Source organism: Oryzias melastigma, linkage group LG22 (genome assembly GCF_002922805.2).
Source record: "Oryzias melastigma strain HK-1 linkage group LG22, ASM292280v2, whole genome shotgun sequence".
Taxonomy (NCBI): domain Eukaryota; kingdom Metazoa; phylum Chordata; class Actinopteri; order Beloniformes; family Adrianichthyidae; genus Oryzias; species Oryzias melastigma.
The window spans coordinates 14,197,265-14,225,118 of NC_050533.1; the positions used below are offsets into that span (position 1 = coordinate 14,197,265).

The window sequence follows — 27,854 nt, forward strand, 5'->3', positions numbered from 1 at the left end:
TCTGTTATGAGGCAACCTCGAATGGCTAGGAAGGCTCCTAATTAAATAAAAATGTATTTATTATTAAAGTATGCAAACTCTAAATCGATGGACTTTTATATTGAAGCCATTAGAACTTTAATGGCTTCGAATTTATTTTGCTTTTTTCATTGTAAATGTTTAATTGTTACTTTCATAAATATTTTTATGCTAAAAACAATGTTTCTCGAGGTTATAGAATTTAATACTGCTTTGTGTTAAATTATTTGTATTTGTGCAAATACAAAATAAATGCCATCTTGGTGCCAAATGTGTATCTATTATGTGCAGGGCTGAACGTCGGCTGCTTCTACGCCGTTTCCACTCTGTTAAACCGGATGATCATTGAACATTATCCTGTAAGTTTGTTTGATTTGCTGCTGCAAAGTAGCAACACTTCTGGCCTGTTACAAGTATATCATCTTTTAAAATCTGAGATGTTAAATTTTTTTTTCTGCTCAGGGTGAGGAGGTGAACGCTGGGAGGATCGGCCTCACTATTGTCACTGCTGGGATGGGTGGCTCCCTTATCTGTGGCATTTGGCTGGACAAGACCAAAACTTACAAGTAAGATTTTCTTGTGCGGAAATGTAAGAAATGGTCAAGACAATGATCACACATTAGAAATAGACTAAAGGCAATGTGCTTTTAATATTAAATCATTATCAATATGTCAGTCCTGTTAAAAACAATACATAAAAATGATTGTTGCTGTTTTTTTTTTTTTTTTTAAAAATGCTGCTGCAGTGGAATCCTATTAGTAATGAAGATAATTTCTTCCTTTTTTAACTTCCTTTCTTAACTTTTTAAAGTATTTTACTGTTTTTTGTGGCTGGTTTCATCCGTTTTTATTTTTCATCTGAAACGTTAGAAGGAAGGCAACAATTGTGGAGTGAAAAAAAAAAAATGTCCATAATGTCCATCGTAGAGGACCAGCGTCTCTGCACGCACACCTGTGGGAGAGTTATTGGTACGCTGCTTTCTGACAGTCAGTCAAAACTGTGATGACGGCTGAAAAGCCTCAGATTCCTTACATGCCAGCAGGAGCCTTTCTGTCAAAGCAATTTTGGTTCTGATTGTGTGGACTTTTGCCCTTCCATTATGCTCTGTTGAAGGAATCAAAGGTCTTTGCCACGCTAACAAAAATATTTGGGGAATATTTTACGCATGACTGTGCAGGAGTATAACAAAGTAAGTTTGTTTTTGCCAAAAAAGTTGTAGCAAGAGGTCAGAAAAGAGAAAAAAGTGAAGAAATTAAGATTATTTCAAGTTTTTGGAGTTTGTGTTGATCAGGATGGCAGGAATTTACAGTATAATGTAGCTGTAACTGTTTTTATATCCATGATAGAAGGAAAATCTTACAGCACAGCTTAAAAAATTAATTTAAAGATGGTAGGTATGTCTTTTTTGTTTTTTTTGTTGCAAGAACCACTAATTTTACAATATATAAGATAAGCCTAATGGGGTTTTATGTTCATTTTAAAAATCAAAAGGTAAGAAAGAAACAATTCTACTCTCCTTTCTGCTTCCACAGGCTAACCACCCTGGTTGTGTATGTGCTGTCCCTGGTTGGAATGCTGGTCTACGCCTTTACACTCAGTCTGGGTCACCTTTGGGTGGTGTTTGTCACTGCTGGAATCTTGGGGTATGTAGGCTAACTGCAAATGAATTGTAACTATTTCAGAGAAGTACACATTCCTGGGAAGGTTTGACTTTTAACAGCAAACTATAAACTGTGAGTAAAAATTAACTTTAGCATCGTTGTTGTCAAACATCATTAATTTCCTTTATTTCTTTCAATCTTGACCATTTTTATACAAAATACAACCCAAATCTTTCTCTTATTTTGCATATTTGAATGACAATTTCAAGCAGACATGGTAAAAGTTTTGCAAAAACAAAACAAAAAAAAAAGATTTTTTTTTTCCAAGGGCAGAAGTGTAGTTTTCTTAAACCCTATTAAGTGTTCCTCCAGTTCACGTGCTCAGTGTCAGACTTATTGCTATTTAGAGTAAGCTGATTTATGGCAGGAACAAGTTTCCATAACAATTCCTTTTCACCTTTTTCATCATGTGATTACAGTCATTTTTCATATTAAATCACTGTATCAAAGACGATACATTCTTGTCAATAAAGAAAATATTTGTGGAACCATTCAGATAACTGTGTTTCTGCAGCTTCTTCATGACAGGATATCTGCCTCTGGGTTTTGAATTTGCTGTTGAGCTCACTTATCCAGAATCTGAAGGGACATCCTCTGGACTACTGAATTGTTCAGCTCAGGTCAGTTGTGTTTCTTATATTAGTCCCATATGATACAATAGGATATGTATTTAGAGCTGTTCCTTTGTGCCCATCTTTCTTCAGATCTTTGGAATCATTTTTACCATCGGTCAAGGGAAGATCATGGACAAATGGGGAACTTTTGGCGGAAACCTTTTCCTCTGCGTCTTTCTTCTAATCGGAACAATCATGACAGGTAACTGACAACTGTATTGTTGTTTAAAATAAAAATAACTTAAAACTATTAATTTTTAGAACATTTTTTTTACATAGGCAACAATAGAAAAATACTGCACATATGTTAATAAGTCAAACATAATCATTATTTTTTTGGGAAATTCTAACAAACTTGTTCTATTGATACTGCAATGGAAGAGTGCAGGTAGTTTTTTCCACGTTCAAATGTTGCCCCCTAGTGGCCATTTATTGTATTTCTTTAAGTTGAATAAAACAAAACATGCCATTTCTGCAGTGATTGGTTTTAAAGAAAGCAAAATAAAATACTATATATATATTTTTTTAACAAATGTAACAGTAATTGTGTTGAGCTTGTCTTAAAGTAAATTACATAATCCATACAGTAGCAGATTTAGTTGTTTGAACTGTGTTAAAATGTATATATTTTTTGTAGTAGAAATTTAGTTGCTGCAAATAAATTTGCTTGGATTTTTGCAGGATTTATCAAGTCAGATCTTCGACGGCAGAAAGCCAATGCGCAGGCTGAGGTTCTCACTGAGAGCGTAAGTCTATTAGGAAATGCTTCCTTTAAGCAAGTTTTTAAAGAGTTGCTCTCAACTTTATTCATCTACAAGTTTCTATACCAAATCCAGAAGATAAATAAAAAAAGACTAATTCTTTAATCTCTTTGTCATTGTAAATAGTTGTAAGCAAAAAAAAGTCGTATTTCATTTTTAATTTTGATTATCGGTTTTGCTTCTTACAGAAAATAACTGCAGATGAAGTGGAGAAAGCTGTTGCTCCATCTAAAAACCTGGAGGACAACAAGTCTGTGAAATGACTTTGTACAAAGAACAATTCTCACTAATGGAAAAGTGCACAACTGTCTACAAGAAAAGGCTATGAGATAAGATGAAGACAGATCATCCTGAAGGGTCTGTAAACAGCCCTGATATACATTTGACATCCTCTCAGAACACTAAGCTGCAATAGTTCCACACATTTATCAAAAGTGTAACTGATTTAATATAAAAAAATAGTTTTTCTTTGATTAGTAAGGATTTAAGATTATCCATGTTCAATCCAGACACCTGTGTTTTTCTTTTGTGGTAGTCGGGCCATCTTAGCACCTGACTGCCATTCAAGATCATGTAGAAGAAAATCTTCTGAATTTTGTTTATGCATATGATTGATGCTGTGCATCTATCTTTATAAATCATATTCAGCGGTTAAATTTCTCAAAAAACATGAAGCAATTTGTAAAGAATTTATATTTTCACTAAACCTGTTTTGTATTTTAGGTGGATTTGGATATTTAAAGAAAAATGCCTTTGGTCTGTAAAATGTTTTTGTGATCAACATTTTTCAATGTGACTGACATATTGTAGTACATGTAATAATTTAATTTTTTGTGTGAGATCTTATGACTTTTATTGTGATGGGAACTGAAACACTTCCATTTTCTGTGTTGTAAATGTTTAGGGTGTTGGTAAAGGAAAAGTTTAGACTGCAGTCTTCACTGTGACTTTTTCTGTTTAAACAAGACAGAGTCCGGATACCTAAAAGGCTCCCAATTTCATCCAAGAAACCAGCAGAATATTGTTTTTCAGAGGAAAATGGAAACCATTTCAAAAGATTCACGGAAAGAAAAGTCAAACAAGCACAGACAAACGATAAATTAAGAGGATAATACACAAGGAATGTCTGAAAAAAAAAAAAGACGAGAACTAAATCATTCAAACTTTGAAACCACAAAGACACCACAGTAATGGAAAACCTTCAAAATGAACACAAGCTGTAAAATGGGTCATTACACAGAGGGATCACAATTAGATAATGTTACCAAAATAAGAGAAATACCAAATTTGACATACAAGTATAAAGATAACCACAAAAAAGGTAAGACTGTACCACACAGTTGAAGTAATAAAGAGACACAAAAATACCAAAATAGAACATAACTGTAACAATTAGGACACATATAGTTGTTTAGTAATATGACTTTAATTATATAGTTACAGAATGTTATGTCATAAAATGTTCTACTGTAATTTGTTTGAACTGGCTAACGGAAAAAAAGTGTAAAATTTCTGCTTTAATCCAAATATAGTGCAGAATATGGCAGTAAAGTTGAATGGCAAAGTCAAAAAGATATTTTTTTTAGAAATGATGCATGTTCACAGCAATGGTCACTTGAAATGTCCATAAAAATTATTGAAAAGCAATAACAAAAGATCAAATTTCCTTTTAAATTCTTTTGAAATAGTTTATGCACAAAACCATTCACTCAAAAGCAGAAATGGGTAATAACTAGTTATTTTGATTTTTTATGGGTTCTTTGGTTTCCATATGGTGCTGGAAAAATATGGAATAGTATTTATTTATGAAATATATACCATAAATGACTACAACAGAGTGACCCAAAGCTCTAGAATTGTTCATTTTGTGAAAATATCAGGATATTGGTATAAAAGGGCATTTTTCAGAAGACAAAATAGAGCAGTTTTGTTTTTTATGGGAAGAAGGGTCGGCTGACGGTTCAGTGCTGGAGTTGTTTTGGGTCAAAAGTATACGCTAGTTCCGTTTCTTCTGTCGTGCCGTCTCCTCCTCCTGAGTCTCTGGAAAACACTGGAATCCAATGAGCATTCCGATGATAGAAAAACCTGCAAAAACAAGATGGGATATTCGTTTTTTCCCAATAAACAATCATGTTATCTTTGATGATTTTGACGTTTTATACTTACTTGCAACAATAAGTGGAGCCATGACTCCAATAGTGAGTGGTGCAGTTTTGTAGATGAAGGCTTCGGACAGAAAATGGCCCAATGCCAGCACAAACGTCCATAAGGTGATGTGGTACAGCCTGTGGAAGTTAATAAAGGACATTAAAAAAAATAAAAGAAAATTATAACAGAATCTGCAGAGGTAGCCTTACGTTCTGTTCTGAATGTCAATGGCACAGGCACAGCGGATGATCGAAGACAGCAAAGTCCATATTCCAAAAGTGCGAGCTTGAAGGCCATTCACTAAAAACATGACCAAACAGGAAAAAAAAAAAAAAAATAGATCCATCAGTGTTCACATGATTAAATGTGTTTTATTGTTTTCCCTGGAAAGCAATTGTCTGCTCACCAAACTCTGGAGTGCCCGTGTAGAGTTTTTCTGATAAGAAGCTGTGGTCTCTAAAACTTTGCACCGTGTTTCCCATCGCGATGACGGACACCATCACTAACCAGCTCCGCAAGACGTTCAGGAAGCGGCTCATCTCTCCTGTCTGCCCCACGCACCTGTCGCAAAGCCCGGACAAATCCCAGCAGGTCACACAACGTCAAAGCTAAAGGTCAGAGTCAAGTGGGACGGACTCATGAGCAAAACGACGTATGTTTCTAATAAGTAATATCCCTCCAGAAACACAATATATATTTAATGAATATTTCAATCAGCTACAGTAGTAGCAATACAAAAATATACATAAGCTAACCTTCCGATTTAGTTTATATATGATAAAGTCTTAAAGGAAATATATAGTTGTAAAATCTTTACCTTCAAGTGTAAATAAATTATATTGTCATAATATCCTTTACAAATTTAAACAAAATAAAAAAAACAATGAACCCATCCGACTGTTTAGCTCTCCTCGCAGTGTTAAGTCAGTCAATCTTAAGTGCAAGTTTTAACCAATAGGACAGCTGTAAAAATGGCTCCAGTCAGTCGCACCACTGTTATGATTGGTCTGTGTGAAACAAAGGTACCGCCCATTTTTTGGTGCAACCTATACCAATAGAGCTTTCGTGCAAGGTAGGCTGTGCTGAGAAAAAGAGTTGTAAGGATATTATGACGTCGTTAAAATACACATTAGAGCATAAACCAGGTTTCTATTGATTAATATTTCAGTTTTCATTGTATATATATTTAAATAAAGCTAGAATAACCGAGAAAACAATAAAATTACGAGATAGAGCGATTATAACTGTTCGCCAATGCGCATGCTCGGTTATCTGTTGCTACTGTGTTGTTGTAGTAACCAGGAAGGTTTATCAGAATCATCAATAAGCCCCGACGATAGCACATTAGCTAGCTACCAACAGCTTCAATAGAAAGTCTTATTCAAATTCTTTGTGATGACGGGGTTTACCCCCAAAAGTACCTGCTTAAGGGGTTTAGACGTAAGCTGACTGGTTGCACGGTCTCCTCCTAAGTAGCATTTGGATAACGTTTTTAAGCTGACTCGCGCTAGATTGTTAGTCCATTGCAAAGTCCTCAGTGTTTTACCTTTGTGACTTAGACCATTGGTTTAACTTCTATGTTTACAAATGCGTTTACAAGTTGTAGTGTTTAGTGGATTTGTTATAAGTGAATGAAGAGCTAGGTGACTTCTTTTAGCTGTTCTGTCACCATTGGCTGTGAGAACAAAAGACAAATTCATCAGACAATCGCTCACATTTCACTGTGACAATGCCAGCTGTTGTCAAAGAAAAGGGGGACTCTGACTCCTCATCAGAAGACGAGAAAGAGTGAGTAAAACTCCCATTTGTGTTTTTAATTAATGTTTAATTAAGCAGGTAAACATGACCTGTCACATGTTTTTCTGTCCAAAAACCAAACCACAATTACCACATGTGTCAGGTGTCAGTGGTCAACTAATCTACTGGAATCTGAAATTAAAATTTCAAACAAATCGACTTCAGCATCAAATGCGAATAAACATGTCTGAATGTTAATTTTACATCCCATCTTCAAAAATGTAGAAAAATATATTTTACTTGGTCAATAAAATCATTTAAAACCATCGTGAGTAACATACTGTATTTATAGACATTTATTTTTTTTAGCTAAATGGTAAAATGCCTGTAGCAGACTGTGACATAGGTGCTACAATTGACAGGTCACAATCTTCCTGCTTCAATCCGTTCTGGTGCATCCACTTGGAGACAAATAGATCCATGTACATCTTCATTTTCCTCGTTCGAGCTGGAATCTGGCTCAGATCTGTATGGCTGGATGGCTCCAATATTGCTCACAACTTTTGTTGCTCCGGTAATCTTTGGTTTGGGGTGTGAGAGGCCGTAAGCTAGCAGGAGAGAGTGTAAACAAAGGGATGTTGGGAAGTGTGGCAGGCTTGGAACTAAGTGGACTCACTCACAACTCAGTGGCAAATTACTAATGATTACTAATAATTACATTTTATTTAGACTAAAATGGTATAATCATTATTAAAAGTTTTAAAATAAATCTAAAGATGACTGGAATGAAGCTTGAAGTCTTCAATAGGAATTTCCTCATAGTCTGTTGAAATTTCGAAAAGACTAAGACTCACTTTGACACTGATGTATATATTGAGATCTCTGATCATTTACACTTAGTCATCACACTTAGAATTGACACTTAGATTGTACTAATGGTGCAATGATCTATCTATCTATCTATCTATCTATCTATCTATCTATCTATCTATCTATCTATCTATCTATCTATCTATCTATCTATCTATCTATCTATATATTTATTGCTTTTCATAATAAGAGTTGTTAGAACCTATGGAGAGACTGTAGTTTACATCCTTTGTAAACTTTGCATGTACTTTTTGTCTCCTTTCAGGTTTATTGATCCTCTTGGCTTCTTCTAAAAGATTTGCCTTTTAATAGATGATTAACATTCTATCCCTGTGGACCAAAAAGCATTTTCCTTAACCCTGCCAAGCCTTTGCCTTTCTGATTGTTCATAATTTATTACTATTTTATGTAATCAAGGCCTCATAACTATGGATTGTCCTGGGTTCTGCTCAATTATTTACAGCAACATGCAATTAGAAAAAAAAAATCAGAGTTTGGATGCCTTTTGGTCAAATGTTTTGGAACAAAAGGGAGGAAAATCTGAGCTTGTCTGCCAAATAATTCCCTCTTAAACTATTCTTAGTCATACCTCACTGAGAGACACTGCTCTTAGGCTGCATCTCCTGATTTAGTTTCGATTGCCTCGAATTAAAGCCTAAGCTCCAAGTAAATAGATCTGCTTTGAAAGAAAACCAAATTGGCATCTTTCCTCTCTGAGGAGCCAGTGGATCTGAACCAACACGCGACGTTCATTATGATGCTAAAGAGTAGACTGTGAAGAGCTTACTTCTGACTAAAACTATTTAGAACAACAGCAAACAAAAAGATACAACTTTGGAAAAAAAATGAGAGACATATTTCTGTCTAGACAATCATCAAACATAAATTCACAATTATGCTTTTTGTGATCTATACAAAAGAAAATTCCTTTACAGCAATTTCCAATTCATATTTCTCACAAATAAAAATTGAACTTTTTATATTAAATGACCATCTCTTTTAGAAAAGCTATAAGATAAAACTGGGGAGACATTTTGTCTTTAATATTTCAAAATAAAAGTTTCCTACTTCTTCCTATAAACTCTTTATTGCTTTTCAGTTTCACAACTGAATTGTTTATCCCATAATTTCTCACATTTACTAGTTTTTTGTGCTATAATGTGAATAGGATGTATTGATAAATTAACAAAAAAGAAGTTATGGTCAACAGTTTATCGATTTAGAGTTTATCAAGCAGTATTTTAGTTTCTATAGTTGCAACAACTTTGTGTTACTATTAGAGGGACAATAAAGTTGTATAAGAAAATAGAGAGGCATCTCTATGGTCTTGATGTTTACAAAAACTAACTAGCGGGAACTGTCAAAAGTCTCAAAAGGGCCTCTGTCTGTGGCATCCAAATCTACCTGGATACAAGGAAGCTGCTTGCTTTTCACCCTTTTATCTACAGCAGTCATGCTTGATTGAGTCCCACTCCATCATCGTGTGGCCTTATCTTATATTTACCCCCTGATAAACAGGCTGCGTCTGGTTCTATGAGGTAATCTGGACTTTTACACGGGTATTTGCTCGCATGAGACACTGGTTTGTTTTTACTCACGATAGTGTCTACGGTTTTGTCTCTATCTGCCTTTGCTGAGGTAAACATAATGCTGGCACACATTCCCTCAACATTAGGTCATAAATGCTCACGTTTTAGCTCAAAATACCAAAATACTGTTTGTTTATTGAGACACTTTTGTCTATTTTCTTCTAGAGACCATCAGTGCATCTCATGGAGCGGGTTGAGCAAGACAATCCCAGTTCTCCTGTTTTTACCCGAGGCTGCTGTATCAAAAGATCGGAACATCTGCTCCATAGGAGGTATAAAAAAAGATCACAAACGTGCGTAAACATAACATTAAAGACTCCTGAAACAACATCATTGTTGTGTTTTATGTACTCAGAGCGATACAACATGGCCTTCAAGATTGTGCGCACAGAAAGCCGCCTGGTGCGAGGAATACTCACCAACCACGGATTCCACGAGGTAATCTTCACTCAAACGTGCATTTTTTTTCCCAAAAAATTTCACGGCAAATGATGCCTTCAAAGTCCTTCATGGAAAGAAAAAGGATTCTTTTCCGTCTTTGGGTTTTGCTTCTCAGTCTCTTAAAGCATTTATGATTATTCCTCCTTTGTTTTAATTTCGTCTGACGACAGTTAACCCCTGACTAAAGGCAGACGAGTGTCTGCCACCGTCTCCACAGAGCCAAACTTTAATAAGCCCTCATTGAAAACATCTGGGGTAGCTCCACGGGCAGACGGAATGGTGATGGGATTTTGCCTTCCAATGAATTTTTTGGAATATAAACAACGTTAAACGGATAAAATGACGTGGTGGTGGTGAAACTCTGCGAGCTGGCCTGCCTCTTGAGAGATGTTGGAAGTTTATTTTAGCAGGGCCTTCTTTGATTCTTTTTTTAGAAGTGTAGATTTTTTTGTTCTCAATGATTGTATTTATCGCTTCTCGGGTTTTCCGCTAATCAAAGTTGTCAGTTAAGATTGACGACGGCCTCTTTTGTTTAAGGTTCATCCGAACAGCAATGACTTCAACCTGATGTGGACGGGATCTCACCTGAAGCCTTACGTACTGCGCAGCCTTCAAGACTTCCAGAAGGTCAATCACTTTCCCAGGTGTGGAAGAGCGCTCCAATACAGTTCATCTTCGCTGCATTTGGGGGTTATAGATATCACTGCTGTTCGGCTCAGGTTGTTGTGTGTTTAGCTTGGAGCGATGCCTCACGGAGGCCTGGCGTCAGTCCCGCGGTTAGGGCACGCTTTCTAACCAAAGTCTCTGCTCATTTCCAGGTCGTACGAGTTAACCCGCAAAGACCGGCTGTATAAAAACATCCAGCGAATGCAGCAGACTCACGGATTCAAACATTTCCACATCATTCCTCAGACGTTCGTGCTTCCCTCAGAGTACCAGGAATTCCGCAGTAAGAAAGTCTCACCCTAATCATTTGGTTTATGCTTTTCTGCATAAATGTCCTCAAATCTTATCTTTTTTTTTTTTTTTGCTCAGACTGTTTTGCCAAAGACAAGGGTCCATGGATAATCAAACCAGTAGCATCATCAAGAGGACGGGGCATCTATTTAGTCAGCAATGTGAGCAACTTTTAACACTATTTCATTCCCCTCAAGGGTCGCGCTGAGAGCTGACCTGTCAGTGTGACATTTGTTTAGACGCGATAAATTCCAGGTTTGAGTTAAGGACCCAGCTCGCCTCAAAGGACTGATGGAGGCCAAAATGTGGGTGGTGTTTGCTTCCATTAAAATAAAAACACATCCAGCCGTGACAGTCTGTTATGAATTTGGTTGACCTTCTAAAAAGTGCACTGTCAAAGTTCAGGAATAAACCATCAAACTCAAACATCATTAGGAATAACAGTTATATATTTTCCCGCGTTCCCTCCCTGAAGTCGGCATGCGCTTCAGAGCAGCTTGGGTGGTCTGACCCCCCCTCCACCCAGGTTTGGAAGCTTCAGACTTAAATAAACCTGTGTCATTGTGTGTTTGGATACACAGGGAAATTCATTTGTTTAAAATTGGTCAGCTTCGTGTTTGTTGTAGTTCTGAACTTGTAGTTTATAGCTTTTTTTTATGCTAACGCTCTACTGAATGAGTGAACAAAGCAATAGCATTTACAAAACATAATTTCTCCTAAATATTTTGTGCTTTTTCCTCAGATTATTGCCAGATTTGAATTGAAGTCTTAGTTTAATATGGTTCTTTTCTGCATTTTGCTAAAACTTTGCATTCAATTTTCCTGTTTATTTTGAATGAAACATGTTAATGAAAGTTAACCTCAAGGCCACGATGATGAATAAAAAAAATGTTATTTTTGCTTCATGCTCTGCTAATAATCTCAGTGTCAATCTATGAAGGAAAAATAACTCATATTGATCCATATGTAAGCAACACTGAAAAGGGCGTGTGAACTCAGCCTTGGACAGATGTTATCAGATGAGTGTGTGTGGGTGGGTGGGGGTTACACTGCTACAGCTGTCTTTAAAATAGGTTTCAGCCATACATTCATAAGCTTCATGGAGTAAATCAGCCACTTCCAAGGCCCCGACTCTTGGAGGAGCACAACAAGGTTCTTGCTCTTGGAAAACATATGCACTATTCCTCTTCTTCTCAGGCATTTTTATGAAACAGTGGAAAGAATGTCAGCTTGATATTTGGAGAGAAGAAAGAAATACGTTCATCTTTTGGGTTCTGTTTTCCTCTGAACTCCAGCCAGCGCTGAGGTTACACTGCCCCCCCCTTCTCCTCCTCTGGTTTCTTCTCAACTTCGCCACCTGCAACACATTTCAGCCTCATAAATGACCCATCTCCCACCACCAGATTGTGTTTTTATAGGCTGTTATTGAAGGTTGACCTGCCATTGCCAGCGTCACTGAAACTTTTCCTCATCCGATTGTTCTTTGATGTTTATGATTAAGCGCAGCGTCGCGTCAGCCCAGTGGAATCGAGCGTTTTTAAAGCAGTTCTATAGGAGTTAGCGTTTTAGCTTCACCTCTTTAACTCGGAGATCAAACATGTTTTTTTTTCTTTGTGTTTCCATTAAATTCAGTTTCATTTGTGTCTCCACAGCCAAATCAGATTTCAATGGATGACAACATCCTGGTTTCCCGCTATATTAACAACCCACTATTAATAGATGGTGAGATCCACGTCTGTTAAATGTGTTGACGATATTCTGAAACAGCTTTATAAATGACTCGTATTCATTTTACAGACTTCAAGTTTGACATGCGTTTGTACGTGCTGGTGACCTCATACGATCCTCTTCTCATCTATGTGTATGAGGAGGGACTGGCTCGGTAAGTGCACACTGATTTCTGAACAATTATTGTCATGGTTTCAAGTCAAGGATCATAATTTCTTATCTTACAAAAAACATCTGTCGGTTCTGCATTGATAAATAGTCATGAGACTTAAGGTTTTCCTTCAACTAAAACATTTTTTAGGAGAACAAAGGCAAAAAAGAGATGTTCCTTTAATACAGAGATAAACTCAGTTTTGACCTTCTACATTTTTTCTTTTTGTGATTACTTAAAGTCCCCTTATGAAAATGTTTTTAATAAAAAAAAAAAAAAAGTTCTCAGTAGTGTTTTAATAATGATTATGAAGATTTTAGCCAAAATCTCACAACCTAAATGTCTTAAAAAGCCATTTTTTCATGTTGATATGAAGCCTCTGTTTCAAAAATCTCCTCTGAGGGGGCGTGGCTTTTGGAACTGAGCTGAGTAGCCCCGCCCCTGATCCCCCCCTGTCTGATTATAATAGGTCTGTGTCTCAATAGCGTAAATCTTCACCACTGCTCTTTAAAAATGTCAAGCAATATCGGTAATGTCCAGCCGTATGGTTTTGAGCTGGATGTCAGTTCCGACGAGAAAGAGAGGAGCTACATAGACTGCGGTCAAATCAGCCGCTGTTTACATTTCCGTGGTCAAATCAAGAAGCTCCGTGGAGTCTCGTCAAGATTTTCCAGCGTCCGTAGCCCTGCTACCGTAAGTATTGTATGAAATCCAGTGACGACTGATTTGACCACGGAAATGCAAACGGCGGCTCATTTGGCCGCAGTCAGTGTGAAGATACCATCTTCTTTTCTCTGGCACCTGAACTAGACACACTAGCCGGGCCAGATGAGGGGTTTTGCGCATGTGCAGCATAGCTGTCGGGATGTAAAAACGGCTCATTAATTCAAACAGAGCCTGTCTGAGACAGTTTGATTGACAGCGATTTAAAAGGAGAAATACTCGGAAATGCAAAAACATTATTTCTTATTCCATTTATTCTCTTTCAAAAGGAAAATGCCACACATACATGTTAAAAACTCAAAAAACATGATTTTCTTTGAAGGGGGACTTTAAGTGATTTAAACTAGATACACACAGAGGAAAAAACATACCAAATAAACTTTAAAGATGTTAAAAACATTTTTTAAGCACAAAAAATACACTTTACAAGTGTTTTTTACTGCAGAATATATAATGTGAAGTGGAACCAAACAGGAAAATCCATTTTTAAGTTTCTAAAATTTATACATACAGAAAATGAGGCTTAAAATTGCATTTCTGAGTATTTCTTTTTTCAAATCACTGTAAATCAGGAGCAGATGAAAAAAAAATCTGTTTGAAAAAGAGCTTATTTGAGACGGAGAGAATATGTTGGGTCGGCCACAAGCCCCTCTCTCTGCTTAAACAGATAGCTCTCAGCGATGGGAAGAGGGGGCAGTCCCACCCACAACTCAGAGGCAATTTAAAAAAAAAAAAAAAATCTGCCGCTCTGCAGAAACTATGTCCTGAAAAACAACACAAGTTTTCTGATGTAGGCTGGAAATGGGATATATCAGAAGTAAAAGACCACTGAGAACGCTTTTGCAATAGATCAAAAAATGATTGGACTGGGAATTTAGCAAGCATTTTGCCTAATTTTTAAAAGAGGTTTAAAAGTTTCTTGGATTTTTACATCCCTAATATTTCCACATTCACTTTTAAAAGGGAGCTAGAGCTTCACTTTTCATTCATAGCTATTGTCGAAATATCTTTGTTTTTTATAGTTGTAATTTATAATATTTTATTGCTCTTAGATGGCATTCCTTTAGTGTCCAGCAGGGGGCATCCTAAACTTTGCAGACTTACTGCAGTGTAGAGCGTGTAAAACTGGTGATCCTGAAACAAAGCGTCCCATTGTTTCTGTTGGACGATGTGCTAACAAAACGTTACTGATTGTGTCATTGTTCAAAGATCATTTCAGAGGAGCTCTTTATGTAATCGCTCCACTTTTCAGAGTTTGTTCTCAACAAAATAATGACCACACCGGAGATCAGGATGGCATGAGACGCAGATTTGCCAGAGGAGGGTAGATAATTTATGGGGCGACTGGCCCCTCGCCTCGCTCTGATGTGAGTGCGTGCTCTTGCTGAAAACTGAGTGCCACTGGCCTCTTTTTTTTTTGCTCCTGGCTTTGTTATTAACTGAGCAATAATTCACGATCAAACCCGAATCCGCCTTTTATCTCTCGAAATTCCTTTGTTGGTGTTGGTATTTAGGTACATGGGCCGTGCCAAGGAATTCTCATTACTGCACATGTGGCATCCACCCCTCTCAAAACATTACCAGACTAATCTCTCCTCAAAGTGCCCCTATTATTGAGTCAAGTGTCAACCTGATGTATGTGGAAGTCAAATCATGTTTTGACTTTTTTTTTCCTGCAGATTTGCCACGGTGAAGTACGATCAGACTTCAACTAACATCAAGAACACTTTTATGCATCTCACCAACTACAGTCTCAACAAAAAGAGCAGTGATTATGTCAGGTAAGCTTCATCAGCACGAGGCATGCATGCACTGAAAGCTCTGACGGGAAGCCCCCCCTGACTCATCTCTTTGTTATAGATCAGGTTTTTTGAAGTGCCTTTCTTGCTTTTCAGCTGCGATGACCCAGAAGTAGAGGATTATGGGAACAAATGGAGTATGAGTGCAGTGTTGAGGTATTTGAAGCAGGAGGGAAAGGACACCACATGTGAGTCAGACTTTTGTTTTTGATTTGTGGAATAGAAGTCTGTCCTTGAATTTGATCACAAATATTCTCCACTAATCCGGACGTTCCTATTCTTAAAGAAAACACTTCAAATTCAAATGTTTTCTTTTCTAGTGCTGATGAGTCAAATCGAGGATCTTATCATCAAAGCTGTGCTTAGTGCCGAGCAGCAGATATCCACCGCATGCAAGACGTTTGTCCCCCACAAAACCAACTGCTTTGGTAAATACTTTTAACATTTTTTTTGTAGAAAAAGTTTGTTTTAGTCTCATTACATCTCACTTTCCATATTTAGTCTCGATAAATTTTGGTTCTGGATCATTCCTCTGCTCGCCACTCCACTCGCATTTCCTTTCAGCTTCAAATTCAATGCCCAATAAGTTACCCCATACTCCTTGCCCACTGAGCTGTGCTGAGGTAGCAGAGCGTCCTTCCTCAGCGTGGAGCCTTCCTGCCTGTCGACTGAAACAGGAATTCGCTTCATCTGTTCTGTTGCCGTTCAACTCCGCCTGATTTAGGCCCACTGTTTTCCTGGCGAGTCCCGCTCAGCCGTGGGCTCGTGTGAACTCCATTCTGGAGCTATTACCGATGTTAGTGTTGGCACTAATTGTCTGTGCTCTTTCTGAGTCTGGCAGTCTTTCTGAGATTTTGGGGTTTTGAAAGCGAGTCTGCTGGCCCGGCCTCCTTCAGCACCACTGTCTCTTATTCCTTTTCACTCACTGTTTCTGTTTGTTTATAATTCCCGCTCTCCTGCTCACAGGACTTTTTACCTTTCAGATGTTAGGAAAATAAAGGCATTTGCAGATGGGACAGACATCCAGAGACATAATAGCCCTCTGATTGGTGGTTGTTTGGGCTTTATTGGGCGCATAGCAGCATGGGCTCACAGTCAGAGATTCACCTGCATGAAGATGTTATCTCCACCCTCAGCATCTCAGCTAGGTTGAAAAATTACATTAGCGTTGGATGTGAGGGTTGACCATGCAGGTGTTTACTGACACATGTGGCAAAGCAGGCCTTGAACAGACACCTGAGAGACACAAGAGAACAAACACAAGAACTCAAAGGTTGATGATCCTGCATAAGCAGAAAGTGAAGTTTGAAAGAGTAATAAATAAAAAAAAACTGCCTTTTTTCCTTGTGAATTTGTTTAAAGTGTAATTTTATCACCTGACCAATATTTTAATGCAAAAAGATTGACTAGTGTCATTTATTATATGGTAATTTAGCTTATCAGACTTTATTAATTTCAGGAATTTTGGAATAAAAAAAAATCAGTTTTTGCTTAAAATTTTACTACATCTCATAATTAAAACGACCAGTGCAATAAGGTATGCCTTGTTTGCCATCCTAAAGAGAGAGCAAAATGTTGATAGTGGAAACATGACAACACAGAACTGAACTGTTGCATACCTGCAGCTTTTTTTTTCCGGAAGAATAAAACAAAATAACAACAGAAAGAATTTTGTTACCAGAACTCAGGATTTCGAGAAAGATTAGTCACTGAAAGCAATGATTAAAAAAAAAAACACTCCTGAACCCTCACTAAAAGTTGCAATCAAAGTTAGATTTTGTATCATTCAAGAAGTAACATGTGGCATCTCAAAGCAACTGTAAAAAAACAAAAAAGGGGAAATTGAGTCATGCTAAGGTTCTATTTCATTAAGCTAAAATCCAAACATAATAGTTTGTATCATGTTAAGATCAAAAAATTGTCAACATTTTTGTAAATCTTTTAAAAAAAATGATCCTGATTTATACCTAGGGAATCCAAAAATTAAGAATGTCACAGTGCAAAAAGACATGGATCATAAGGACATACATTTGAAAAAATAAAAAGTATGATTTGTAATGTGGAACATTTTTCAGGTACAATAATTAAATGGTTGCAGCTGCTCATTACTGCAGTGATTCTGAACCCTTTGGGGTACCTCTGTGGTACTTCGGCATACTGAAGGCACTGCGTGAAATGCCACCAACAGTACAGCATCTGACATTCTCTTAAACTCATTACCTTGTTTATGTTCGCACACCAAGTGTTGATTTGTCACAGTCAGTCAGTAAATGTGACAGCACAAAAAAAAAACAACAAACACTAAAAATAGACAATTTAGTTATATTTTTCTCCTTTTTGACTCAGAATAGGTAGGAATAAGAAGGCATAGGACATAAAAAACATATAGTTTTTTGGAAGAACTCAATAATTTGACTTCACTTATATCAGTACATCTTTAGGGTTAAGCCTAAACTTTTCAGGATTAGAATATAAATGTAGGTTTAAAATTAAAAAGTTAATTGTTTTTTGTTCGTGAATTGAGTTTGATCCATTAGTAACTATGTTTCTGTTTCAATAAGCAGTTATTTTAAGTTTGCTTTTTAAAGTATGATCAGCATGTGCACACATGGAGTGACAGATGGGGTTCCTGAGAATTGCGAGATAAGACTAATTCAGAACCACAGCTTATATTTTTCACGGAGGTTAAAGGTTTAAAATGGAGAATTATGAGCAAAACATTAAATATGTTTCTGTTTAGATTTTTTCTTTTTTATCTTTGCAAAATGTTATCAAATAAAAAAAAACAAAAACAATTGTATCTTGAAGATGATTGCATAAACCTGCGTTTGCATGAGTATCAGGTTTAGATGAAGGCGGTTTTATCAATAAACCTGCACGACAAAAGGTAATTAGATCCCAACTTTGGCTTGAGATACATAACACGCTGTGGTGCACATGCTTATTATCTTCCTTCAGCTGGATCACTTTACTGTTGAATTGAGCGTAATTTCATTGTTCTGCCCTCAAGCAAGTTAATTACGACATTCTTAGTCCGTCTGCAGCATTGAGTTTCCACAGACAGACAGTGACGGTTCAGAGGACCACCCGGATCCTCTCATCTGTCTTTTCCCCACTGTGGTCCCTATTGAATGCTCACAGGAATACACGCTGCAGTATGAATACAGGGACATGCCGGAACCCGTGTGTGTGGCAGGATTTTTTTTTACAAACACACGAGAAGTTTTTGCTCCCGTGCCTTTGTGGCTCTCAGAAATGTGTCCAAACCACCTGCATGTCATATTCTGTTACTTGCAGTTGTTATTTGCAGCCGACTCCCTTCCTGCTTTTGCCTTTATCCTCACGACACCCTCCCTCCCCACAATGCAGTTCTCCTCTTTAGGCTTGCTTGTAATAGTAACCAGGTAAATAAAGCATGAGAATGCAGTCAGAGAACACGCTGATGACAGCTGCCATTGTTTGGAGACTTTATACAGTCGGGCTTGTTTGGAAGGAAGCTGCACAAGATCATAAACTACTGTATAATCTTTATCTGCTGAAAACTGTTGCCTGTTATTTTAATGTCTATTAATAGCATTATTGCAGTCTATTGTTTTCAATAGGGATCTCTTTTCACTGCACAGTGGTTATAGATTGGCATTTTGTTGAAAACTTTTAAAGATATGGGCAAAATAATGTGCAAACCAATTTAATTTATTTATTATTTTTCACATTGTAAGAAGTGTGTGTAAAAGTGGAAAATACCACCCATGCTGCTTCTTACCGCCGCTGTGTGATTAATGGACAGCCTTTTCTGCTGAGAGTTGCTGATTAAGAGATGTTTTGACTAAGATCTGATTAGCCAAGCCCAAAGACCGATTTTATTACACACAAAACATTCCACTCACCGGCCCACCGGCTGAATGTCCCCCCATGAAACGCTGAGTGTGAAGCTTTTTCTGCGTTTTACATGTGTCGGATACTTCCATATTCCCATATGTTTAATGTTTGTGCCCTGGGTATGAGAGTGACACCGTTTTCTACTACCGGTTCCAACAAAGTGAAGTAAATTCAGCTGACATTTTTTTGCAATACTGACTTTACCATGTTGGAGCCAGGTGACGTTAGTAAGCAGTGATTGGTCCAATCGATCTGAGTCACGTTCCTATGGCAAGCACTCTCGCTAATGAGGAGTGAAGCCACACCCCTTCCACTGAAACCAGACTCTAGAAAATCCGTCAGTCAAATGTTTCAAACTTTCAAGGTGGGGGCCACTTTTATGCGCTTTTATTGAGGCATCTGATTGGTTAGTTTATAACTTGTATAAACTGTGATAAATAAAAAATGTGAGGAGAAAATTAGGATTCACAAGAACTTGTTAAAAATGGAGGACAGGCAGACATCAACCACAAAAATCGGGCTAATTCCCTCATTTCTTTACTGATTTTTACAAAATATGGCTCAAATTAAAGCTTGGAAAAACATTAATCTTGTGGTATATTTAAATATTTATTATCTATAAAAATACATATGTAAATGGTGCGACAATTGTACCTTCTACTGTTACAAATAAGGCATTGCTGTCAAATTACCAGCTTCTAAATATTCGTGATTTTTGATTTTGCTTCTGTGCTAAAATCTATATAACTGAACTTGTCAATGCCTGTCACCCAAGCCTAGAAAGGAGGCAGATTGACGTATATTGCCATGAATGACTGACAAAGTTTGGTATCAAAGCCCTTTCCCTATTAAAAACACCTCAAAGTGCTACTTAAAAAGAAAAAAAAAACACCTTTTACCACATTTTTAAATGAAACTACAACTTTTATAATTTTTGTATTAGATACATGGTAAATAAATCTCAATTGCATTCAAAATTTACCTTCAAATAGACGATTTCTTGGTACTTGGAGAATAAGGCACTAGCTGGCACTGATACAAGAAACATTTTTAAATTTAAGAACATGGATCACAACATCAAATGCACCTGCCAATCTTTTAAAATTCAAAACACAGTGATAATAGCTGTAAATGTTGTGGCAGGTTCAAGTTTTGGGCCACAGCTCCTTCCCTAACATCTGCTCTCTGTAGTGATTATGTCACTGAGCAGAATGTTAGCGTTAGCGCTGCATTTTCTAGCTGGGCATAAATACATGCGAAAAGCATCAGTCATGCTTTAAAACATCAAACAGGAATAAAAACTTCCATCGAAGAACCAAGCTAGCCTGCTACTCGCGAGATGCCAGCACCCACTTTAGCACGCACTTCACGGTTCCCAGCCAGAAGTAAGCCTTTTTCAATGGGTGATGTCATACTCACTTGGTCCATATCTCATAAACAGTCAATGGTTTGAGATTGCACAGGCCATGCAGAGCGTTTTCACAACCCTTTCCTTCAGCTGTGCCCCTTGCAGCATTTTTAAGCCTTTATCTCACAATGACAAGGATGTAATTGAGTTGAGAAACACACTGGAAGGATGCTGTTGTTGGTGTGGTGTACCAGGCTACGTGGCCAGGGTGGGGAGATCATTGTTTTTGGGCGTTTGTCTTTTGTGGCAAATTTTCCGAACGCACCCCTACTATTATAAAGAATACAAAAAAAAAATCTTGCCCTCATCTCTTTATTCCTGTTTTGTTATTTTTTTCCCCATTGCTGCCTCTTTAATTGAAGTGATGTGTATCTTCAGCAGCTCTCGTCTCCTTGTCTGTGATGCTTGTTGTGGGCTGTCTGTGGGTGCATTTAAAAGTGCTCCCCCGACAGCGGTTGAGCCACAGAACAAACGCGTCTGACGTTGAGCAGCTCAGCAGGCTCTTGGGGCATCAGCGGCGTCTGCTTCTAATTGGGGGAAAATTTGTGGCACATGGAGCCTGCTTGTCGGGAGCGGGCGAGGTGGTGTAACACCTCCCCATTTTCCTCTGTTGTTGTGGTGCCACTGATGAAGCACTGCAGACTCAAACCCACTCATTTCAACACTCGGTTCCCCAAGACTGACGGATTATGTTTCATGAGACATACACACACCCACTGGGTTTGACTTTCATACAGTTTTGGTCTGGGTGCGTGCTTTTTAACAAATTAGGTAGTACCTCAAAAGAGAATGTGTGAAAGCTTGTATGGAGAGAGTTAGCAACATGGTTGAAGTTCATACTGCAAGCTGAAAAAAATGACAATTGCAGCTTCTGTTGCAGCACTTGGCTCGTTTAGTAAACTTCCATGCAAAGTTTATTGAAACTGTGGTCTTAGCTCCACTAAACTATGATTAAAGCTCAACTAGGCCATTCTTTTGGAAGCTGTTCTTATCCAAATATAGATACACCAAAGGGGAATCAATATGTAAGACAAAAACATTTAACTTCTTTAAAAATCAAGAATAATGCTGTTTTTAACTACATTTTTTGGAGAAAAAAGATGGAGAAGTTGAAATTGGAGGGTAAGATTGATGGAAAATTTGCCTTTTTTTTGTAAAGTAGACAGAAGCAAAGCTGCAAAATAAGAATTTTTGTGAGCTGAACAATTACAAAATGTGCTAAGAGAACCCAGTCGCAGAACTCTGACAAAGATCAAGCGGAGAACAAAGAAAACCAGGGACTGCTTTTAACCACGCTGGATAATGACAAACACAAAGCAGCTGTTATGTTTGAAAACTCAAACCAGGTGTGAAGACTGACAGGAAGAAAAGCAACATGGAGAGCAAGGGGGTAGAACTATATTACAATAAAACAAACCCAACAGTTGCTGTAGTTTTGACATATAATACAAGGTTAATAATACACCAAAAACCAAATATCAGCAAATGTGAGTCAAGACGACATAATGAAAAGCAGTCATGGCCCAAGACTGGATCACTTTTAGTTTCTTAGACTTTTTTTTTTTTGAGTTGACATATTTCGCCACGTATTACAACAAGTGTTAAACTGTATAGCAGACTCGAACATGTCAGGCTGTATATTTTGACTGCAGTTTTTGTCCTCTTGTGCCTCTCAAAGAGGACACATGCAGTCCATTGCGGCTGTTCTCTTCTATTTTCTTCTGCATTTGATACCTTCAGAGTGAAAGTGTAGGGAAGCGGATTTCACAAGAGAGGAAATTGACTTTCAACCACATTATCTCACTGGAGAAAACGTGGTCTTCACTGAAATGGAAGAAAACTATGTGTCCTGTAAAGTTTGCTTTGGTGTTGCAGATCAAATTTCTTCATTAATTTCATGAGCTGAATTTTAAAATTTATGTTAGGCTGCAGGGAAAAAAAAGGTATTATGTCTTCCACAACTCCAGAAAAACCTCCTGACTCGTGCTAACGTTGAATAATTGCTGTAGATTTCCATATAGCCTGTCCATGCCTGTCTTCAGAACCCTGTGGTGGACCTGCATCCTTCATTTGCATGAGCGCCCAGCTGCTTCTTCATACAAAGATGTTTCTGCGTTTCCTGATAACTGGAGAAAATCAAAGCCAGACTGTGAAAAGAACCTACACCCAGGAGCAAATTGAAGTCAGTATTGTCACAGAACAGTTCTGGGTGGGCCCAGGAAGACTAGCAGAACTGTGTAGCTGGAGGGAGAGGAGGAGACTGCTGAACTTCCCTCAGGACAAGCTTACTGAAAATCATGTTCAGTTGGTTGCCATCAGTCAGTCTGATACCTTTTTACTGCCTGGGGTATTTTTTTAAGTCTAACTTGACAAACCTGTAGCTTCACTGAAGCTGTCCTGGTTATTTTAGCTGCACTGAAGGTATAAAAATGATGTTCTGATTGAAGGAAGCTTTGAAAAGTGGAATATTAACATGGTTACAGTAGATTCTTGCATATTAACTATCATACATTTAAAGCATTCATATATTAATGCATAAAACCCAAGTTTTAATTTTATGTTGTTTATTATTCTTGATACCATCATAATATTAACTGAAAACCCTCCTGCAGTGACTTTTCTAAAAAAAAAAAGCAAAAAACAAAAAACATAAAGTTACATTCTTGATATTTTTTTTCTTTCCTCATCAACGATCCAATTTCATTTGGCCGTCCTGATGGTGAAATGGAGTGGTCGACCTCTGATTGGAAAATCACAGATTTGGGGTCAAAATGTCCTTGGGCAAGACATTGAGCCCCACAGAGTTCCTGGTGATCATAGGTTGGCGCCAGTGTTCGACAGCAGAGCCACCATCAGTGTGTGAACATAGGAGCACTTTGTGCCTTCGAAGAAGACAATAAAGTGCCACATAAGTGTACACCCTTTAGTGTTTTTTATGACCAGTCTCTATGGTAATCAAAACAAAGAATGGCCCATCCTACTTTATATTCTTTTTGCTTGTGTCTGAATTTCCTCACTACTCACTACTTAGTTCACTATCAAGGCCATTTTCCATTTTGTTGGGATGACCAAATCTGAAATCCCAAAATCCAGTGCCCCAGAAATTTCCCTGAAGTCTCTGTGAAAAATTAGTGTGCATCGATTTATGGATATAGACCACTCTTACACAATTATTTTATTTTGTTTTATTTAATGAGTAACTCTCAAAAAGAAAAAAAACACGAACCCCAGCTGCAGCAGTGTAATGTTAGTTAGGCGTCGAGCTGCTGTCACGCTGACTTTTGTATACTTAACATTGGCGTTGACCTGAGATCAAGAACAAACAGCGCCGCTTACTGCAGCCTTGAATCCCCCACCCCCTTGCCTATTCTCAATACAGTCTGTTCTTTTGAAGTGCCATTAGAGGGATTTTCTTTTTCTGCCTCTTTGGCTGGGGCGCTTCTATCCCTGTCAAAGACTGTGGTTTTTCTGCCTGCTGCTGCTGGATACGGTACGTCGCAGGCTTACTGGGTGACACTCCCCAGAACAGTGTGAGGCCCTTCAGATGGCACTTAAGGCAGCTGTCGCGGTGAGCCATATATCAGTCAGTGAAATGAGGAAGATTTTTTTTTTTTAACACTGGTTACTTGTTGACCACTTTCTGAAAGGCTTTTAATGTGTCACTCAGTGCTTAGCTGTGACTGCAGTGAAATATTGTGTGTACAATACACTGCCTTAGGATTTCTAGTTCCCCTAGGGTTCGCCACATGGGACAGGCCTTCCCATTCCCAACTCTCCAGCTTTGGATTTATTTCTCCTGTTGAATATGCTGCAAAAGCTTTTAGTAAAAGCAGATAAGATCTCAATGTTGAATAATTTCTGACAATGTTGACTTCTGGACTCAGTCATGAAAGATTTATTGCAAGTATTAAAAATAAAAAATCACCACACAACTCAGTTTTTATTTATTATTTTTAAAGTCGGCACGAGTTCTGATGCATTTCTTGATTGACTGGGTAGTTAAGGAAGTAATCAGAAACGCATAAAAAGAAAAGCCATATTGAGGAAATGCATTCAGTTCAACTGATAAAATTCAGTAATCTAATGTTTTTGTTATTTTTTTTCCGTTTTAGATGAGATTTTTGAACTCAAAAGAGAAAGTTTAGTATCTATTTTGTTTAGTTCATAAGGAAAATGTCTCCCTCTTTATAGAGCTGTACGGATTTGATGTGCTCATTGACTCCAACCTCAAACCCTGGTTGTTGGAGGTGAATCTCTCCCCCTCTCTATCATGGTAAGTAACTCAATTATTTGATTTGTCTGTTTATCCAGAAAAATCTTTTGTCTAAAACAAATGTGCAGGTTTAGTGAAACTTTCCTACCGCATAAAATAGCAAAATACTTTGTTATAAAGATTAAAAGAAGCTCCTCACTCAGAAGGATGGCAGGAATTGTCAAAACTTTCTCTTATCAGTTTTTCTTTGTGTAATGTTTTTTTTTTTTTTTTGGTAACATTGTTCAATTATTTACAGTGATGCTCCCTTGGATCTAAAGATAAAGGCCAGCATGATTGCAGACATGTTTTCACTTGTGGGTGAGTGCATACTAAAGCAATGACTGAATACAACTTTTACTCAATTTTAAAATTTTCCACAGCTGACTTTACTTCTCAGACCTTTTATGCACTGCATTCTGAAAGCAAAACCTATGACATATTTTTGGTGTTATTCCTGAAAAACAACAGTTAGAAAAATAAATGTCATCTTTCAATTTAAATAAGTAAAAATTATCTTTAAGAATTTCTTCTTAAATTATATATTTTAAAACCAGTCTGGGGTACTGTACTGACCTAAAACGTTTTTGTTTATGTCACAAATTTTGCTGCTAATAACCTTATCTATTATCTTTTTTTCCCTTTTATTTCTAAATCCAATATGTATTTTTATAAACATATTTGACCTTTTTTTTCTTGCTTAGAAATATCAGATTTATTTCAACCTTAAAATCATTTTCCATGTGGATCAAGCTGACGATAGTTGGGTCTTGTAGATTTGGAAGTCAGCCCCTATACCACATGTGTCAAAGTCAAAACCCCAGATAATTTATATTATTATTATTAACGGCCAATGTTATCTTGCAACATCCCAATTTTGACTGAATATATATATTGTTGGAGAGCAAAATATTTAAAGTTATTTAAGTTTTAGATTGATTTATTCTGAAATAATATTCCCGTCTGTTTGTATTCATATTTGTGTTAAAAAAGTTATGTTTTAAAAGTTTTAACAATTTTCTTTTTTTTTTATGGTTTCAATAAATGTTTGTCCTGTTTGGCCCGCAACCTGCTGTGTGTTTTGGATTTTGGTTTGATTAATGTTTGCGGTTTGAGTTTGACACACTTTCTCTATACCTTCTCTGTTTGGCTTATTTTTTATTCTGAATGAACAGAAGCTCAGGAGAATTGGTTCAAACCTTCAAAATGTTTGCATAGTGGTATAACCTGTTCACTTTATCTTGCAAAACACAAATAGAAGTGCAGTTTGCAGTGGAGGAAAGCATGCATAAAGCTAATTGGTGTATTCTGCTGAAGTTGCTAGTGTTGTATGCCACTGCTGATCAGTGAGATTTCATTAAATGCCTCGGTCATTTTTACGCTGTGATTTATGACCCACAACATTCATTTAATTTCTTAGAGTATTTTTATTGCTGCAGTCCTGGTGTACGGGCTTGTTCTTAGATGTCACCTAAGTTTGACAGAAATAAATATGTCCCTACAAGTATTAAGGGGTATGGATCTATTTCTATTTTTAAATAGCGAACCTTTACATGTATTACTATTTCTAAAAATGATTACTATAGCATACAACTGTTTTCCTTATGTTGCATCTTCAGCTTTTTTCTTATTTTTGTCGCACTGAGCTGTTATGTGTATTTGTGGTCTTACACTAATGATATCAGATTATTGCATATGTGTGTGTTCTCGTCCAAGAACTCTCTGGCTCATTTATTGTAGGAATAGAATCACATCATGCTACTATGTCTCTTTGGACAGAAACATTCCTGTAGATCTGGGGAAAATGAGCAGTGGCTTGTAAAATACTACACATCTATTGTGTACCAAACAAATCAAGTCACTGTGGGGTGATAGAAATCCCAGATGTGTAAATAATGACAGCATTCCAACTGCATTCATTTTCTGTCTGCATTTAGCTGTCAGCTTGTCCATGTTTGTTGTAATTATAGTGTTCAGCTAGGAGCATGGCAGGAGGCTGATGCTCACCTGACAGTCTGTAGGAGGTTGAACAAACAACCTTTATGCTCCACTTTGTCAATAAACGTCTTTGTTTCTTGGTGACAGTTTAGAATGATCAAAAAATGGCCATCTGTAGGTACATAGAAAGTTATCTGATAAAAGATAACCCAGGAATTACACTGTTAAAGCATCCTAATAATATATCATATCATCATTCAATCAGTGATGTCTCTTAATAGAGTTTCTCATTGTATTTTGGTTTTCTAGCATTTCGTTTTTGCCTTTTTGATTGTCATTTTGATTGTCATTGTGATTCTCGTTTATATTATATTTAGAAAACACCAGTTTCACAACGATTTTGTCATTTTATTTTGCTTTATTCATCCATCCCACTTTAAAAGTCGGACGTAGCTGAAGCTAGCGTCCAGTTTTTATCCTCCACTTTAATATTAATGGTAAAATCTTCATCATAAAGTTCAAACCAACTGCAAACATTTATAGAGAATGAAGATTCAATCAATCAAATGAAGTTGCTGATTTTTCCTACAGGAAGGCTGAATTAGGTAGGCATCTGTTCAGAAACTTTAGCACAGAAAATGTTCTTTTGTGTTGCAAAGACAAAATATGATAAATCTTTTTCCTCTGAAAGATATTCGTAGTCTGGATTCAGTGTTAAAATAACATTCTATGGAAAAAACATCATATAATCTTTCCTTAATGGATTTTTAAAAAATCTGAAATGACTTTTACAAATCAACAACTTTGTTTGATTTAATTGTCATCATCTGTAAAAAAAAAAAAACAAAAAACTATCGACTAATGTTTTTAGACTTTTTTTAACTAAATTTATTCTATTAGCATTTTATTCTGAAACTAGTTTTTCATAAATCTGCAGCTTAAAACTGGCAACTTTGGCCTGTCTATGGCCTGAAAAAGGTTGGATACCACTGCCATACATATCTTTTTCTGTAATAAAAAGAAGACCAAGCTTTACTTTTAAACTAATATTTGTATACAGGACTTTTATTAGTCCTCTACTAAGGTTTTTACATAAAGTACATTTTAAAAAAGTGAAAATCTTGTTTACATGAAGAATTGGGGTTACTTTATAAAAAATAGTACCGCCATGTGAAACTG

The 27,854-nt window shown here is 37.0% G+C and overlaps 3 protein-coding genes across 6 annotated transcripts in view; 2 read left to right on the forward strand and 1 right to left on the reverse strand.

Moving 5' to 3' along the window:
- flvcr2a (FLVCR heme transporter 2a) overlaps positions 1–4,196 on the forward strand; it is a 9,676-nt gene extending 5,480 nt beyond the window's left edge. For all 3 annotated transcript variants that reach the window (XM_024297859.2, XM_036209926.1, XM_024297778.2), the window contains 7 exons: positions 310–377; positions 481–584; positions 1,552–1,662; positions 2,195–2,300; positions 2,385–2,496; positions 2,976–3,040; positions 3,244–4,196. In XM_024297859.2, coding sequence (XP_024153627.1) covers positions 310–377; positions 481–584; positions 1,552–1,662; positions 2,195–2,300; positions 2,385–2,496; positions 2,976–3,040; positions 3,244–3,318 — 641 coding nt within the window. In that variant the 3' untranslated portion in view covers positions 3,319–4,196. The remainder of the gene's footprint in view (positions 1–309; positions 378–480; positions 585–1,551; positions 1,663–2,194; positions 2,301–2,384; positions 2,497–2,975; positions 3,041–3,243) is intronic.
- Positions 4,197–4,461: 265 nt separating this feature from the next.
- erg28 (ergosterol biosynthesis 28 homolog) lies at positions 4,462–9,974 on the reverse strand. Of its 2 annotated transcripts, none has more exons than XM_036209928.1 (5): positions 9,819–9,974; positions 5,610–5,764; positions 5,413–5,503; positions 5,222–5,340; positions 4,462–5,140 (listed from the first exon to the last, which is right to left on the reverse strand). In XM_036209928.1, exons 2-5 carry the CDS (start codon positions 5,740–5,742, stop codon positions 5,052–5,054), a joined length of 432 nt encoding a protein of 143 aa, XP_036065821.1. In that variant the 5' UTR covers positions 5,743–5,764; positions 9,819–9,974; the 3' UTR covers positions 4,462–5,051. The 2 variants fall into 2 exon arrangements, with proteins under 2 accessions (XP_036065821.1, XP_024153871.1); XM_024298103.2 differs by lacking the exon at positions 9,819–9,974 and adding an exon at positions 6,021–6,174.
- ttll5 (tubulin tyrosine ligase-like family, member 5) overlaps positions 5,842–27,854 on the forward strand; it is a 56,225-nt gene continuing 34,212 nt past the window's right edge. Inside the window, exons 1-15 of the mRNA XM_024267418.1 lie at positions 5,842–5,855; positions 6,226–6,275; positions 6,940–6,991; positions 9,565–9,671; positions 9,755–9,837; positions 10,378–10,484; positions 10,659–10,789; positions 10,876–10,958; positions 12,450–12,519; positions 12,595–12,679; positions 15,079–15,180; positions 15,295–15,386; positions 15,519–15,626; positions 24,677–24,758; positions 24,997–25,058. Coding sequence (XP_024123186.1) covers positions 5,842–5,855; positions 6,226–6,275; positions 6,940–6,991; positions 9,565–9,671; positions 9,755–9,837; positions 10,378–10,484; positions 10,659–10,789; positions 10,876–10,958; positions 12,450–12,519; positions 12,595–12,679; positions 15,079–15,180; positions 15,295–15,386; positions 15,519–15,626; positions 24,677–24,758; positions 24,997–25,058 — 1,228 coding nt within the window. The remainder of the gene's footprint in view (positions 5,856–6,225; positions 6,276–6,939; positions 6,992–9,564; positions 9,672–9,754; positions 9,838–10,377; positions 10,485–10,658; positions 10,790–10,875; positions 10,959–12,449; positions 12,520–12,594; positions 12,680–15,078; positions 15,181–15,294; positions 15,387–15,518; positions 15,627–24,676; positions 24,759–24,996; positions 25,059–27,854) is intronic.